Raw genomic sequence first — 15245 nt, 5'->3', positions numbered from 1 at the left:
TTACTATCAAGGCTGTGTCCTTGGGCGGCTTCTAGCATGGGGAATACAAGCAGAACACACATCCCCAGGATGGGAGAGGGGACGAGGAGCCCCAGATTGCTTGGATCCAGCTCACAGGTCAGCTGGCAGTTATGTCCTCTCAGGTGCCTCCTCGAACAGCTTCTCATTGTTTCTAGGGTTTATGTTGAGGGGAAAAAATACTTCATGTTTTCCAAAGACCTCAAAGAACAGTATATATAAAATGTTTTGTTTTCTTCTTTCTTGGCTAGGAAGTAATCCTGAACCAATGAGCAGTTGTAGGATAGGTTTAGTAAAACCCACTTACCAAGTGAATAAATGGTGAGATTATGGACGTTTGTTATATTTTATTCAGTGTACTTTTATACATTTTTGTCTTGAGTTTTTAAAAATGAACAGTGTTTTGCCATTTGTTTTTTAGGGACTCCTGCAGATGTAGTTTTCATTTGTTGAGCCTGTGCCAATTGGCTTTGAGAACATTTTATCTCATTTAATCCTCACAATAACCTCATGGGTAGGTGGCATTCTCATTTTACAGATATGGTTAAACTCAAAGAAGTTAAATAATTGTGCCACAGTTGACACAGTAAGTGGCAGAACAGTATTTGAACCCAACTTGGTCTAACTCTGATCTCCATGACCATAACCTTCAGACTTTATATTGTCTTCAGAGACTGCAGAAACAGACTCAAACTGCTTTCCAACCGTTGTCTTATTCCATTGGCAGCAATACAAACATGCACATGCTTGAGAGTAGAAGTGGAAACATATTACGTTGGTGTAATACTTTAAATTCAGATTCTTGGCACATGCAGTCATCAGTCCTCTCTGAGTAAGAGTTCAGACAGCAGCGCTCCATACAGTTGTGGCACAAGTGATTAAAGAGCCAGATGAAGCATCTCGGTGGTGTGCTGTCCCAGGACAGACTCCCGCCTCGGAGGACTTGAGCTCATGTTCCCCAGCTGCTACAGCCAGTAGTGTATAATGTTTAAGAGGTGTGGATGGTTCTGCTGGAGTGTGTTCTAATGTTTAAACTCTGTTTGCTTTGTAGCAGAGAACCTCGTGTCCTGGATCCTGGGCTGATGAAGTCCGAAATCTGTACTTCCTTGTCAGCAGGTAGAATTCGACATTTGTACGATGTGCAGTATTGAGCTATTTATGTATCTCTATTGAGGCCTAGTCAAAATGAATTCATTAAAATAGGAAGATTTTCATTTTAGAGTCTGTTAAGCATGTTTTACAGTTTGTCACTTTTCCTCAGTTTTAATTGCCTAGTTGTCAGATCAGATTTTGAGAAATTGTCTAGTTGGTTATTTAATAAATAAGTTGTTTACTAGTGTCTTTAGTTATACAGATAGTATATAAGATAGATAACTGGCCTTAGCAATTTTTGTAATCTTATTTTGAAATTGAAATATATACTTAAGCTTTACCATATTTTAAGTCTGAGTGCTTTTTAAAATTTTTATAATTAACAGCTAATCATAAGTTCAGGTAACTGAATCTTTACAGGAAATAACTTAATTTGAAAGTTAATCTTACTTCAACTATCAAGTTTTAAAAATATATTGGAAATAGCTGGACATGACCAAGAAAGAGTCTTAAATTTATCTTGATATGTCTCAATTTTGTCTTACTGCCAATTCTTTTTATACCATATAATGGAGTTACTTTGATAGAAAGGGAGGAATAAAGGTATAATTTGCTGAAAACTCTACTTCATATTTGTCACATTGGACTTTAAAAGAGTGTCTGAATTCTGACTCATTTTTAGAACAATCTTTAAATGACTTGATTATTTTGTCATTTAAAGTTTCTGCAGTTGAATATTATTTCTTTTCAGCAGATGAGCTAAAACATGATTCCAAAGATGTAGACATTTCCTTAGAAGAAGTTGCTAATGAGACCCCTGAAGATGAAAAACTGGGGGACTTCAGTGAACACACAAAAAGCTCAGATTTGGATGAAAAGGTACGAGGGAGTCTTTTGGGTTTTTTTTTTTTATTCTTCTTGATCCAAGTAGTGGTAAGTATAGAAGTTTATGGTAACACTGCTGTCAGATGACAACTATAACTTCTTTTTATTGAGGAAAAGAATCACAGCACTCTGACCATGGGATATATTGCTGGCTGCTTTGCATTAGCACAGTGTTAAGAGTTTGACTTGTCTGAGAAAATGGGGTGTACTGTTTAATTATACATTTAGCTTTTTTAAGTATCCTGCAGTTCCTCTCAAACCTATGTAAATCTTTCTAAATTGTTAGGCATTTTCCTGCCTCATTAAACACATTTACTGAACATCATCTGATCTTAATTGAGATTTAGAATGTCATAGTACCTGAGTGCTGTGAATGCACGTGTCAGTTACGTGACCACAGATGTAGGAGGCATAGGAATTGGAACTAAACCTAAGCCGATGTTGGAATGCACCACTGGTGTATGAGATGGGGAAAACTTGGGGTGTCAGTTATCTGCCAGATAATGTGTATTAACCTTTTGAAGAATTTGACTCCTAGGCAACTATTCCATACTTTCTTCTTTGTCCTTATTCCTCCTCATTCATCCTCACAGCTAACAGCCTAGGTTCCTACTTCATCAAGAAAATTGAAATAATTGGAAAAGAACTTCCTGAGTTCCTACCAGCACATTAGCCCACCCCTCTGCATCTGTCCCCAGAACTCCAGCTTCACTTCTGCAGTGGATGAACAGGCCAAGGCTGTTCTCTTCACCTGTGTGCTAGAACCCACCTCTTCTCTCTCAAAATACTACTCCAGTAATTCTTTCATTACTAGATCATTCTCTTCAACATAAGCATGCTTTTCTCCCAACTTCAGGTAAAAACAAACAAAAAAACCCTTTCATGGTCCCATTTTCCTTTTTGGCTGTCATCCTGTTTCTCCAAAGGCTTGTCTAAACCCACCAGCTCCAGTTTCTCTCCTCCAGTTTCAAAGATATTTGTCTTCACCTCCATCAAAACTACCCTTCTTAAACTCTCCAGTGACCTCCTTGTTGCTAAATCTAATGGCCATAGTTCAGTCTCAGTCTGACTCAATCTGTCACCAGTATTAACATCAAAACTGTTTTCACATGACTTCCAGGATAAACATATGTGCCTGGTTTTCTGTCTGTCTGCAACTTCCCAGTTGGATTTGCTGGCCTCTCCTGATGTCCCTGATCTCTACATGTTGGAGTGACCCAGGGCCAAGACTGTGCATCTGTTCTTTTTTCCTGTCTAGAGTTGCTCCTTACATGGTCTCATCCAACCTCATTGCATTCAATGCCACCTATGTGCTAAGACTCTCAAGTTGGTATCTCGAGCTTGAACTTCTTCTCTGAACTGCAAACCTTTGTGACTGGTTGCCTACTTGATTTTTCCCCTTGGTTGTCCAACTAGGCATCTCACATTTAATATGGTCAAAACTGAACTGTTTTATACCCCCTTCCCTACCACAAACCAGCCCTTCCTGTAATTTCCCCCTTTTCTATTGATGGCAGCTCTATAAATTACTTAGGCTCAAAATCTTGGATTTCCTTACTTTCTTTTTCTCTCACTCCATATCCAGACTATAAGGAAATCCTGCAGGCTTTACCTTCAGATGATGTCTAGAAATTGTCCACTTTCCATCATTCCTGCCCACACCGCACAGTCTCAGCCTGATATAATCTCCTGCCTGAATTACTGCAGCAGCCTCCTAACAGATCTCCTGCTTCTAATATTGCCCGCTTGTAGTTTATTCTCAGCACAGCATAAATTAGGTCATGTCAGCCTTCTGCTTCAAACTCTCCAATGGGTTTTAATACTCTGATTCAAAGCCACAGTCCTTTCTGTGACCTGCATGGCCCTGTATCTATTCCCTTTACCCTTCCCCACCTTGTTACCTCTCTGACCTCTTCAACTCCTCTCGTTACCCATTTCGCTCTGACCGCATTAGCCTCCTTGCTGCTCTTGGAACACAGCAGGCCCTCTCCCGCTTTGGGGCCTTTGCCTTTGCCTTTGACATTTTATCTCCTAAAAAATGATACAGCTAACTTTCTTGTTTCTTTCACTTCTTTGCTCAAATTTCATCTTCTCGGGGAGATTTCCCCTGGCCAGCCAACCTAAAATTCCAGTGTTCTCCCTTCTCCCGACATTTCATATTTCCCTTTCTGGTACTTAACACAGTCTGACATTCTATATATATTTGCTTATTTATGTTTGTCTCCTCCTGCTAGAATTAAACTTTATGAAGGCAAGGATTTTTGTCCATTTTGCTTACAAATGAATCTTTAGCACCAAGAGCAGTGTGGCTGATACAGAGTAATAGCACAAGTGATTGCTGAATGGATATTGAATGTGAATTTGAAGGGAGTCCTGAAGTGCCAGAAGTGTCCTGTAGCATGAATAAGGATCTCAGTGGTTTGATGATAAGAGCCAGTATGTACTGAAGCTTTATTAAATGGCAGCCAGCCACTGCTGGAGACTTAGCACTTATCTGTAATATCTGGAAGTGCTGTTCAGGGGTTCCCAAGACCACCCTCAGTTTCCATAATTTGCTAGAAGAACTCACAGAGATTAGCAAAAGTGTTATACTCAATGTTACAATTTATCACAGTGAAAGAAGACAGTTTAAAATCAGCAAAAGATAGAATCACATAGGACAGAGCACTGGAGAAATTGGGCGCAAGCTTCTGGTTGTTCTCTCCCAATAGAGTCATGTGGACACTGCTTGCTTCTCCCAGGAGTGACATATGGCAACACAGAATATTGCCAGCCAGTGGGGCTTGACTGAACCCTGGTCAGGGCTTCTATTGGCCACTTAGGCATGGCTGACCACCTGCATGACTGACCTTAATCAGTCAGTCTCCAGTCCCTCCAGAGGTTGACCTGTTACCATGTGGCTCAAGTTCCCCATCATAAATTACGTTGTTAGCATAGACACTCTGGAGAGGCTCAAGGCCCCTATCATAAATTACACTGTTAGTGTACACTATCTGGTGTGACCCCAGACCCCCAGGTTAACAAAGATACGCTTATCAGGCAGCATATTCCAAGGGCTTAGGAGTTACCTCTGAGGAGCAGGTCAAGGGGCAAGCCTTTACTGTACAGCGTATAGACAGCCCAGACTTACTAAATTAATTCTTAACTGCACATGAGGTGTGTACTGTTATTTCTCTTTACAGATGGTAAAACGGAGACTTAGACTCAGAATCTTGTCCATGGTCACACAACAGAGTTCCTTGACTCTGTAGCAGAGGTCAACAAACCTTTTCTTTAAAAGACTAGACAGTAAATACTCGTCTGGCTTTGTGGGCCATGTGGTTGCTGTCGCAGCCACTCAACTCTGCTATTGTAACAGGAAAGAAGCCATGATGGGATGTAAACAGTGTGAATTGCTGTGTTCAAATACATCTTTATTTACAAAAACAGGCAGCCTGCAAGCCATAGCTTGCCAACCCTTGCTCTAAAGCATTAAAAAAGTAAACAGTTTATGCTCTGTTCTTAAAGCTGAAGAGAGGACTTAATCCATTCAATTCTGCAAGGGCAGATTTTAGGAGACGTTTGCCAGAACACACTGAGTTTCTAACACTAAATATTTTAAGATGTAGACTGTTTTCAATATTAGCTCTTTTAAAAATAATCCACAAAATCATTTAGTGTCTGGTACTACTTCCTGGATTTGTTTAAGGGAAGGGGAATGATTCCTTTATCCTTCTGATCCCATGGTAAGCTTCAGAGTACCAACTCCAGAAAATACATGACCCTGACAGTGATACTTATCTTTATCTGTCCCCTAAATTTGGGAATCAACAAACTTTTATCCATCTCTCACCTAATGTTTTAGGAAATTTAGAGGGCAAATAGGTTGACTTACAGGAAGGACATAGCCTAGCCTGCCCCTTTTCTGCTTTTATGTATGGTTTTCTGTAAATTTTTAGAAATGTTTCCTTATTTGTCTTTTCCAAAGACCTTGTTTTTTCTTTCTCTTGTATATCAGTTATACCCAGAATCCACGTATAACAATTTTTAGGTTTGCCATGGTAGTAATTGCTTAATGATTCTAGTTTTCAGCCCCAGATGGTTAAAATGCTAGTATACTTTTTAATATTTGTTTTGAAACAATTACAAATTCACAGGAAGTTGCAAAAGTACTTTCCCCCCATGATTACATCTTAAAGCACAATATCAGAAGCAGAAATTTGATATTAGTACAGTGAGTGAGTGTAGTTCTGTGTATTTTATCAAGTGCAGATTTTTGTAGCCACTGTTGCCATCAAGATAATTATTCTGTCACTACAGAGATATTCTTTATGCTGCCCCTTAGTCTCACCTCCCTCCCTACCCCAACAGCCATAACCTTAGCAACCGTTAATATGTTTTCCGTGTCTATAATTTTGCTATTTTGAAATAAGTGCCTAGGTCTGCCATTGCTGGGCTAACTGGTAATTGCATGCTTAGGTTTTAACTTGGGTGGACTCAGCCTCCAGCTTACTACCCTGTGGTAGCAGGCAGTAGAAATGTTTACTGTGTTATTTTAGTGTTAGCTGAGTTGTTTGGAGTCTGCCTTACAAAGGTGTAGTTCAAGGGTCAGTTTTAGAGACTTGGACCAAGTTGAAAGCAGTTTTGGGGGCTTCCTGCCTTAGACTCTTTCCTTTCCAGGATTCCCAACCTCACTTCCCAGTTTCTGACTTTGCTCTAAATTTTGTCTTCTGGTTCTTCGTGTCAGTGGGGCAAATATTTGGCCTTCCCAAGTGGTTCCAACTAAGGCCTGCCTTCAGGAATAAAGCCAGATAAACAGGACTGTTACCCCGTGTCATCCTCTCTTTCCAAGTGTAGACTTCCCTTCTGATTCTGCCTCCTTTTCATATCTCTCCAATGTTTTCAGACAGATTTTTTTTATATTTTATCTCAGGTTTATAGTTGTTACTGCAGAAAGATTAGTCCAATAAGATATACTTATTTGCCATTTCTCAAAGTGGACCTACTATGTATTTTTAATTTTATAGAAATGATAGCATATCATTTTTTATCTTTTTTTAATTTAATAGATAATAGAGAATGTTTCCTTTCCATGTATGTAATGATGTTTGGCTTTTTATAATTATGTAGTCATCTGTTGTATGGCTGTACTCTATTCAACAAGTTCCACTATTGATGGACAATTGGTTTGTTCCCATTTTTTGCTATTTTAATATTGTTGCATTATGCATCCTTGAGCATAAGGCATTTTGCAAACGTGCAAGCATTTTTGGATTAATTCTTAGAAGTAGAATTTTCAGATTGTCCTACATAGAGATTGCTTTGATTTATATTCCCAACAACATCGTATGAAAATGACACTTCTCTCCCCCACACACTCACAACTCAGTATTAGAATTTTTTAATTTTTGTCCATCTGTACATTTTTACAAATGACTTTTAATTTTAATTTGCTTTTGTTTTATGAGTCTAGTTAAGCATCTTTTAACTTGTGTAAAAGTCATTTACATTTTCTTCTGTGAACTTTTTTATGTCCTTTGGCCATTTTTCTTCTAGGATTTTTTTTTTAATTTGTAAGAACTTTTTGCATATTAAACATATTTGTTCTTTGTTTTATGTTGCCATACTTTTTCCTGTTTTTCATTTATGTTTGACTTGGTTTAGGAACTTTTTATTGTGAAGGAGCTTTTTATTTTTATTTAGTCAAATGTATCAGTTTTATTATTATGATTTTTGAGTTATGAGTCATATTTAGAAAAACCTTCCCCATTTTAGGATTTAAAAATTTCACCCATATCTTTTTGGTCTTATTTATTATGTTTAAATTTTTAGCAGTATAAATCTAGATTTTATCTTGGGAGAAAGAATGTAGAAGCAATATAACCTTTCTGTTTTGACAGATGGCTTTTGTGTACTTTGTATTCTCTTAGTATATGGAAATGTTTTAAATGTTTGTATTCAAACCTATTGGGGGGGAGGGTGTAACTCAGTGGTAGAGTGCATGCTTAGCATGTATGTGGTCCCAGGTTCGATCCCCGGTACCTCCATTAAAAATAAAATAAAATAAATGAACCTAATTACCTCACCCCAAAAAACAAACAAAATCAAAAATGTACAGGGGAAAAAAAAATTCTTTAAACGTGTTGATATCATAACTCGCAGTTTCTGCCTTTGGTGTCAAGTATAGGCTTTCTCCACCCTCCAGATTATATAAATACTCATCTCTATTTTATTTTTGACCAGTATTTCTTACATTTAAATGTTTAATGAGCCTAAAGTTGTTCGTAATATGGTAAATTGGTACCGAGCTTATTTTCTATTCAATCAACTAGCCTGTTGTTCTGCTACTATTTATTGCATCATTTCCTCACAAATTTCAAATGCCATTTCTGATATTTTCCATTTTTAAGTATGGAGTGATTCCTTTTCTTCTCTTTTGTTTCATTAATTGCTCATGGCCTGTGCCAATTACATACTGTCAATTATTTTTAAAATAAAAACAAGGCTTACTTTAAAAGATATTAAGATGTATTATAAATTAAAATATTTTTGGTTATTCTTAAAGTCTTCTAAGAGAGCTTTAAATTCACACCGTAAGGTAGTTTTTAAAATCTACAAATTAATTTGGGGGGAGTTAACTCTTTTACCTTTTAATATTCTCATCCGAGAACATGATATATCTTTCTATTTGTTAATGTTTTGTGTTTCTCAGTTGATTTTTGTAGTGTTCTTCCTAAATGTTGTGATGGTATGTATAGTATATACCATTATTGTGAAATATGATTATGTACTTTAAAAAAGATTAGAAAGGTATAAAGTAAGATATAAGTGGGTATCTCTAGCTGCCCAGATGATGGGTGATTTAGGGTAGGGGTTTGTTTTCTTGGTGCCTGTTTTTTCAAAAGTCTAGTATTGAACTTGTATGACTTTCTTATAATTAGAAAATCACAATTCCCAAAACACCAATTGTATTTTAATACAATGATATTTTAAATACATAAAAACATTTCTAATGAGAAATATATTTATGTTCATAAATATCACCTAAAAATAAAAGTCACTCAAAGCTTTTTTTCTGAATGAAAAGAAATATAACTTTAATTGTCTATAATAATTTGAAATGGTAGCTTGCATAATTAAGGATGATATCAAAAGCTGGGAAAATATATTTATTTGTATTAATTTTTCTCAACAGTGGAAATTTTTAAATCAGTATTGACTATTTTAAATGATGTAGAGTTGAATTGTTTTCTGGGTTGGCCATAAGCTAATTGTTGAATTAACGTCTAATACATTCTGATCTGATAAGCCTCATAGCCTAATAATGAATGCAAAGATACTCACTTATACTTTTTAACTGTAATCTCTTCACAGTGTAGATTTTCAGACAAGATGACCATTCAAGATGAAAAAGAAAATACTTACGAAGTTTGCAAAAGGTCTGTAATGTAATTTTTAATTATATGATGTTAAAAGAGTCATTCATGTAATGTATATCTTGAGGCATATTTTTCATTCTCTGCTGTATATGCTTGGACTACTATGCCATAAACAGTACATGGATATTATTTAACTAATGTGTCAGGTGTATCCAGATGTCAGGGATATTGTAAGTTACCTTAAAGTTGTCACTAATTAGGTATTTTGAGCCATTAAAATATTTTTTGAGAAAGGAATAGTGATAAAAGAAGAGAGATGTGTATGTGACTTTTCTGAAGGTAAGAATAGCTGAAATTAAATGAACAGTGCAGTTTGCAGGTATCTTCCATGTCTACAGTGATTAGTACTGGCAGTTACAATGCACTCACTAGAACGTATATACATACGAAATTTAGATTCAGAGGATAACTTGGAGATCATTTGATCCATTCTGTACCCCAGTTTTGCTGTTGAAGCAAGGCACAGTCAAGTCAGGTGACAAATACATGTAAGTCCCCTTATGCTAAGACTGTTTTTCAAAGTGTGATCCTTGGAGTACCAGCATCATGTGGGAACTTGTCAGAAATTATTTGGTCCCACCCCTGACCTACTGAATCAGAAACTCTGCAAATGGGGTCCATCAGTCTGTGTTTCACCAAAGTCACTAGCTAATCCTGCTACCTGCTCATTATGTTACATAGCATTATGTTAAGGAGAAGCCTAGGTAAGAATTAGATTGGCATAGAAGCTCAGTAGGATTCATGACCATTTGGAGATCTTAAAGAAAAAGCGAAGGTAGTAAGGTTAACTTTTTCTTTTCCTATCAAAAATATTTTGCTTACAGACAAAATAGTTGGAGCCTGCAGAGTTTTGACATCACCTTGTCTCTGCCATAATGACATTGGACTGTGACGTGGGGCAAGTCACTCCATCACCCCAGGTTTCATCTTCCAGTCAAAAATTTTAAATTCCATCAATGCTAAGTTTCAGCTGTTAAAAGCATTGGCTCCTCTTACTATTTTTACTTTCCCCTGGCCCAAGGAACCCCAGCTGAAAAATCTTATTAAAATTGTTTTTAAGATAAAATATTTTAGTATCTGAATGAAGGTACAAGTCCTTCTCCAACAAAGTAAATTCATTTATATCTATTAGCTTCGTGGTACTTTTCACCTTCCCTCTTGCTTAAGTTACTTATTTTCTAGGTAAGTGACATCCAGATTAATTGGTTATGTAGGATCTCACGTATTAGAATATAGTCAAAGCTGTTTAAATGAACATTCTAGAACAGTACGTTTCTTATACCTTGTTCCCAAAGGAAGATCTTAAGTACATGTATACACTTAATATATATACTTGTCACTTATTTATTTTGTTGCACTGTTAATAGAATTGTTGGATGATCTTTTCTGGATTCAGACACTAGTCCAGTTCCTTCTCAGACCCTTTGTCTGGCATGATCAAAAACACTTTGCTCTAATTTTAACCCCACCACCCTACTCTTACCCCTACCCCAGCCATTTAATAAGCACTGGTTTTCTAGTTAAGAAGGCAGGAACAACCTATTGAAAACATTAAAGAATCACAGTATATGACTGTAGTATGCAGCACAGTGTGTGGAACATACATGTCATTAGGTTGCACTTCTGCTTATTTGATTCTCATTACTTTAACATTTTTAGAATAAATTCTGATTTTGTTTGTTTTTTGCTCACACAGTGGTGATTCTAAAAATATTGAGATTATGGTTGATGAATGTCACTTAGCAGCACTGGGCCCCAAACCTCTGTACTTTTCAGTGCCAGTGCCGCCTTTGACTCTAAGTGCTCATCAAGAAGACACACTGCTGAAGCCCTGGATTAATGGTACAGTTTTCTTAATACAATGCTATTGGCTTTTGAAAATACAGAAATGATACAGGAAATTTTTCCACCAAAAACAAAAAGTTAAGAAAAAAGTTGAAACAAATGTAGGATATGTTAAGATTAGAAGATTTGTGTACCTTTGTTTAGTACTTTTGATAGAACAACTTCTGAGATACCTATATTTATGTGATAGTGGTAGTACAGGTAAGTTTATACCTAAAATATTCATATTTATTTGAGTGTTTTAGAAATTTAGAGTATACTTTAGAATTTGTGTGAGGTTTTTTTGATAATTCATAATGCTATGAACAAAATAAGCTAGATTGAAGAATAAATTTAAAAACAATAAAGTTCGCTTGTGTGGCTCACACCTAGCTCTTCTGTGCCTCACATTACTGACCTCATGCCACCTTGTGTTGTGTCCTGTAGCACCCAGCCCATGAGAATCACATGTTTTGTCTTAAAAAGCTTTACAGCTTTCATAATGAAAAGTACCACGCAACTATGCAGCAGAAACTTCAGTTTGTCCCAAATTATATCTGATGCTGCCAAAGTAAAAAATGAAATAATTTAAGATAAAAAAGCGTTTTCATTTGTCTTATCTTTAGGAAAAATAAATTTTAAATATCCTAACTCATTTTAAAAGATCAACATTGAAGGATAATGATGCCTGGTGTAGCAGTCTCCCTGGGCTGCTGTAACAAAACACCACAGACTGGGTAGTTTAAACAGCAGATAGTCATTTCATACAGTTCTGAAGGTTAGAATTCCAAGATAAAGGTTCTGGTAGGTTCAGTTTCTGGCTCAGTCCTGGCTTTCAGATGACAGCCTTCTCACTAAGTCTTCACATGGCCTTTCCTTGGTGCCCGCACGTGGAGAGAAAGAAAGCTCTCCGGTATCACTTATAAGGACACTAATTCTATCAGATCAAGGCCTCATTTTTATAACTCCTTTTTTTACTTCCATAAAAGGCCCTAACTCCAAATACAGTCACATTGGGGGTTAAGGCTTCAACATCTGAATTTTGGGGGGGACACAGTTTAGTCCGTAGCACCTGGGTTTGTCAGTAGTTCTTTTTTCCTAAGAAAGGTTTATTGTGTGCAATATTTGTCTGTTTAACTTAGAGACAATCATTTGAATACAGTCCTCACTGCTGCCATGTAAGGCTTTTGAGAAAGTGTCTTCCAGGGGAGGGTATAGCTCAAGTGGTAGAGCACATGCTTAGCATGCGTGAGGTCCTGGGTTCAATCCCCAGTATCTCCATTAAAAACTAACTAAATAAATAAACCTACCTACCTCCTCCACTAAAAAATTAAAAAAATAAAATAAACCACAGACTCTCAAGTCCGATCAAAAAAAAAAAAGAAAAGAAAACGGAAGTATTATTAGCTTATAATGAATTTAAAATGTTAAATTCAGATCTAGATACTTTAAAGAACACCTGAGATGTAAGTTATCCTGTGTTTCACAGGTACACACCGTGGTAGCAGTCTGTGAATTGAGCATGAGTAGTCCAAAGTGAAACTTTAAAGCAGATAGTAGTGGTCATCTGTTTCATAGTTATGAAAGGAGTAAGTTGTAACATATTGGAGTGTAATGGCATTATTAATGATTTCTAGATTTCAGATTTCCGGGAAAACGTCCTCTCCTAAAGCTGCAGAACCCTGAAATTTGTGACATATTTAACAGGGGAAAACATGTATGGGTAAGTGCCCCATTAAAAAAAAAACACCTTATGAAGCACATACTTTGGGGCTTTCTGGTTGTATTTCCCTATCATTTTTAAGCAGTTCTGGACATTTTACAGATTTTTAAATTGGCGTTGGTGGAAAGGAGAAGAAAATGAGTAGCATTTCAGAGGATATTCACAAACAATATAAGAGGTTTAAGGCAGAAGGGTAGAGATTGGGATATTCAAAGCAAAATACAAGATGAATAGTTCCCTGTAATGAAGGAGGAAAGCTAGCGATGTAAAGCAGTTGATGGGAAAAACTCGCCGTAAAAAGCTTTCACTCATTTGCCTTTTTTTTTTTTCTAAGTATGGTTGATTTACAGTATTGTGTTAGTTTCTGGTGTACAGTATAGTGGTTCAGTCATAAATATATGTACGTAATTCTTTTTCATTATAGGTTATTAGAAGATATTGAATATAGTTCCCTGTGCTATACCATAGGAACTTGTTTGTCTTGCCTTTTTCTGTTAATCAGAAAAGCTAAGGAAATTTTGGTTCTAGTAAATGCATCTGAAATATGCATATTATAATAGAATTAACTTTTTATAAAAGTAGAGGGCAGGTACATGAGAAGGAGGAGGGAATGTATAAACTTCAAAACATGTAAAGTAAAGCTAGTAACTTTGGTGAAACACAAGTTTTACACTAAAGAAAATTGCAAAAATTCAGACAGATAGCTTTAAAGTGTGTTCTTTTCATTATTTTTAAAAATACAACTTGACTGGAATTTTTATTTTATCAAGTTGGCAAGCAATTTATCATGATACCGTTTTAGGTATATAATACTTCTGGTTGCTTCAGATACTTTCTCACTTGATCATAGTTAAGTGTTTTACAATTAACACAGAAGGAAAATTTGTCTGTTTTTCTAGGTGTTCCAGAAGCCCCTAGGGTTGATGATACCCCATAGATACTGCAAGTTTCATTTTAATACATTATGTGGCTGTAAGCGATTACAATGCAAGTTTGCTCACGTGCCTGAGCAAAGGGATGAAAAGGTAAAGTATGTTAAGTCATTGAAGTAGAGATTGTCTTAATAACCATCTCAGTCATACGTTTTAATTCAGATTTTCATCAGCTCCTAATCGATGAGCTTTGCCTGGTTTTGTGTTTCATATAAATGGAATTATACAATCTGTATTCTTTTGTCTCTGGCTTCTTTTGCTCAGTATTTTTGAAATTCATCTGTATTTTTTACCTAATTGTAGACATTTCTTTCTCATTGCTGTATAATATTGAATGTTCTTTTGTGAGTATATCAAAATTTATTTTGTTGATAAATACTGCTTTTGGTGGGTGGTTTCTAAATTTGGTAAATTCAGTAGTGGTGCCATTGGTGCTTTGCATGTCTTTTGGTGAGCATATGTACACATTCTGATGGGTTATACTTAAAACTACAATCACTAGATCAAAGAGTCTGCATATATTCAACTTTAGTACATACTGACAGACAGATTTCCAAAGTGGTTTACCAACTTACACTCTCCAGCAATGTCTGAGAGTTCTGGTTGCTTCACATCCTCACCAGCTCTTGATATTATCAGCCTTTTAATGTAAGTCATTCTGGTGGGTGGGGAGTGATCCTTCCCTGATGGTTGATGAAGCTGAGCATCTTTCAAAATGTTTATTGGGTTTTTGAATATCCCCTTTTTGTAAATATCTAAATATTTTGCCTATATTCTGTAGGATTGTCTTTTTCTTATCCATCTTAATAGTTCTTTATATATTCTGGATACAAACTTGTTGGAGATATAGATATAGATAGATTTTTTTGCACCTCCCTTCCTCAGTTGCTTGCTAATCTTAACTGTTTCCTGGACTACTTCTTTGACAGAGCTTCTCTAAATAAGGTTTTTGTAATGAATTCAGTATGCATTTCAAATCTTAGGTAACCTAACATCATCCTCTTTATTCCATTGTTTTAAATTCACTTTGAAAAATTGGAATAAGCATAAATACAGGACTGAAATTTGTATAGTTTCTGTGGAATATAAAAAGGTAATTTCATATTTTCCATGACTTTTACAGGTTTGCATGGATGTTTTTAAGAAATATATTAGAATCGATGAGCTGTGTTTGCTACAACGTGCAGGTATGAGACATTGGAATGATTACTATGAATTCATTAATGTGAGTGTTTCAAATAATGTGCTATATTGTCTTACAGTTTGAAAGTAAATTCAGTACATTTAAGTATGAAAACTGAATGACTTAGAGTGACTCTCTTGGTTAATGTGAGTGTTTCAAATAATGTGCTC

General features: G+C 36.1%; 1 protein-coding gene across 4 annotated transcripts in view; it reads left to right on the top strand.

Annotated features, from left to right (window-relative positions):
- The window catches only part of LOC102539326 (protein TOPAZ1-like), a 53836-nt gene that overhangs the window by 7595 nt on the left and 30996 nt on the right, over positions 1-15245 (top strand). For 3 of the 4 annotated variants that reach the window (XM_072955029.1, XM_072955028.1, XM_072955030.1), the window contains exons 3-9: positions 1070-1134; positions 1862-1989; positions 9349-9413; positions 11110-11255; positions 12875-12960; positions 13860-13985; positions 15016-15079. In XM_072955029.1, the coding sequence (XP_072811130.1) occupies positions 1070-1134; positions 1862-1989; positions 9349-9413; positions 11110-11255; positions 12875-12960; positions 13860-13985; positions 15016-15079 (680 nt within the window). The remainder of the gene's footprint in view (positions 1-1069; positions 1135-1861; positions 1990-9348; positions 9414-11109; positions 11256-12874; positions 12961-13859; positions 13986-15015; positions 15080-15245) is intronic. The other variant, XM_072955027.1, reaches the window with a different exon arrangement.

The sequence above is a fragment of the Vicugna pacos genome, chromosome 35 (genome assembly GCF_048564905.1).
Source record: "Vicugna pacos chromosome 35, VicPac4, whole genome shotgun sequence".
In the NCBI taxonomy this organism is placed as follows: Eukaryota; Metazoa; Chordata; class Mammalia; order Artiodactyla; family Camelidae; genus Vicugna; species Vicugna pacos.
This window is presented reverse-complemented; position numbering and strand designations above follow the sequence as displayed.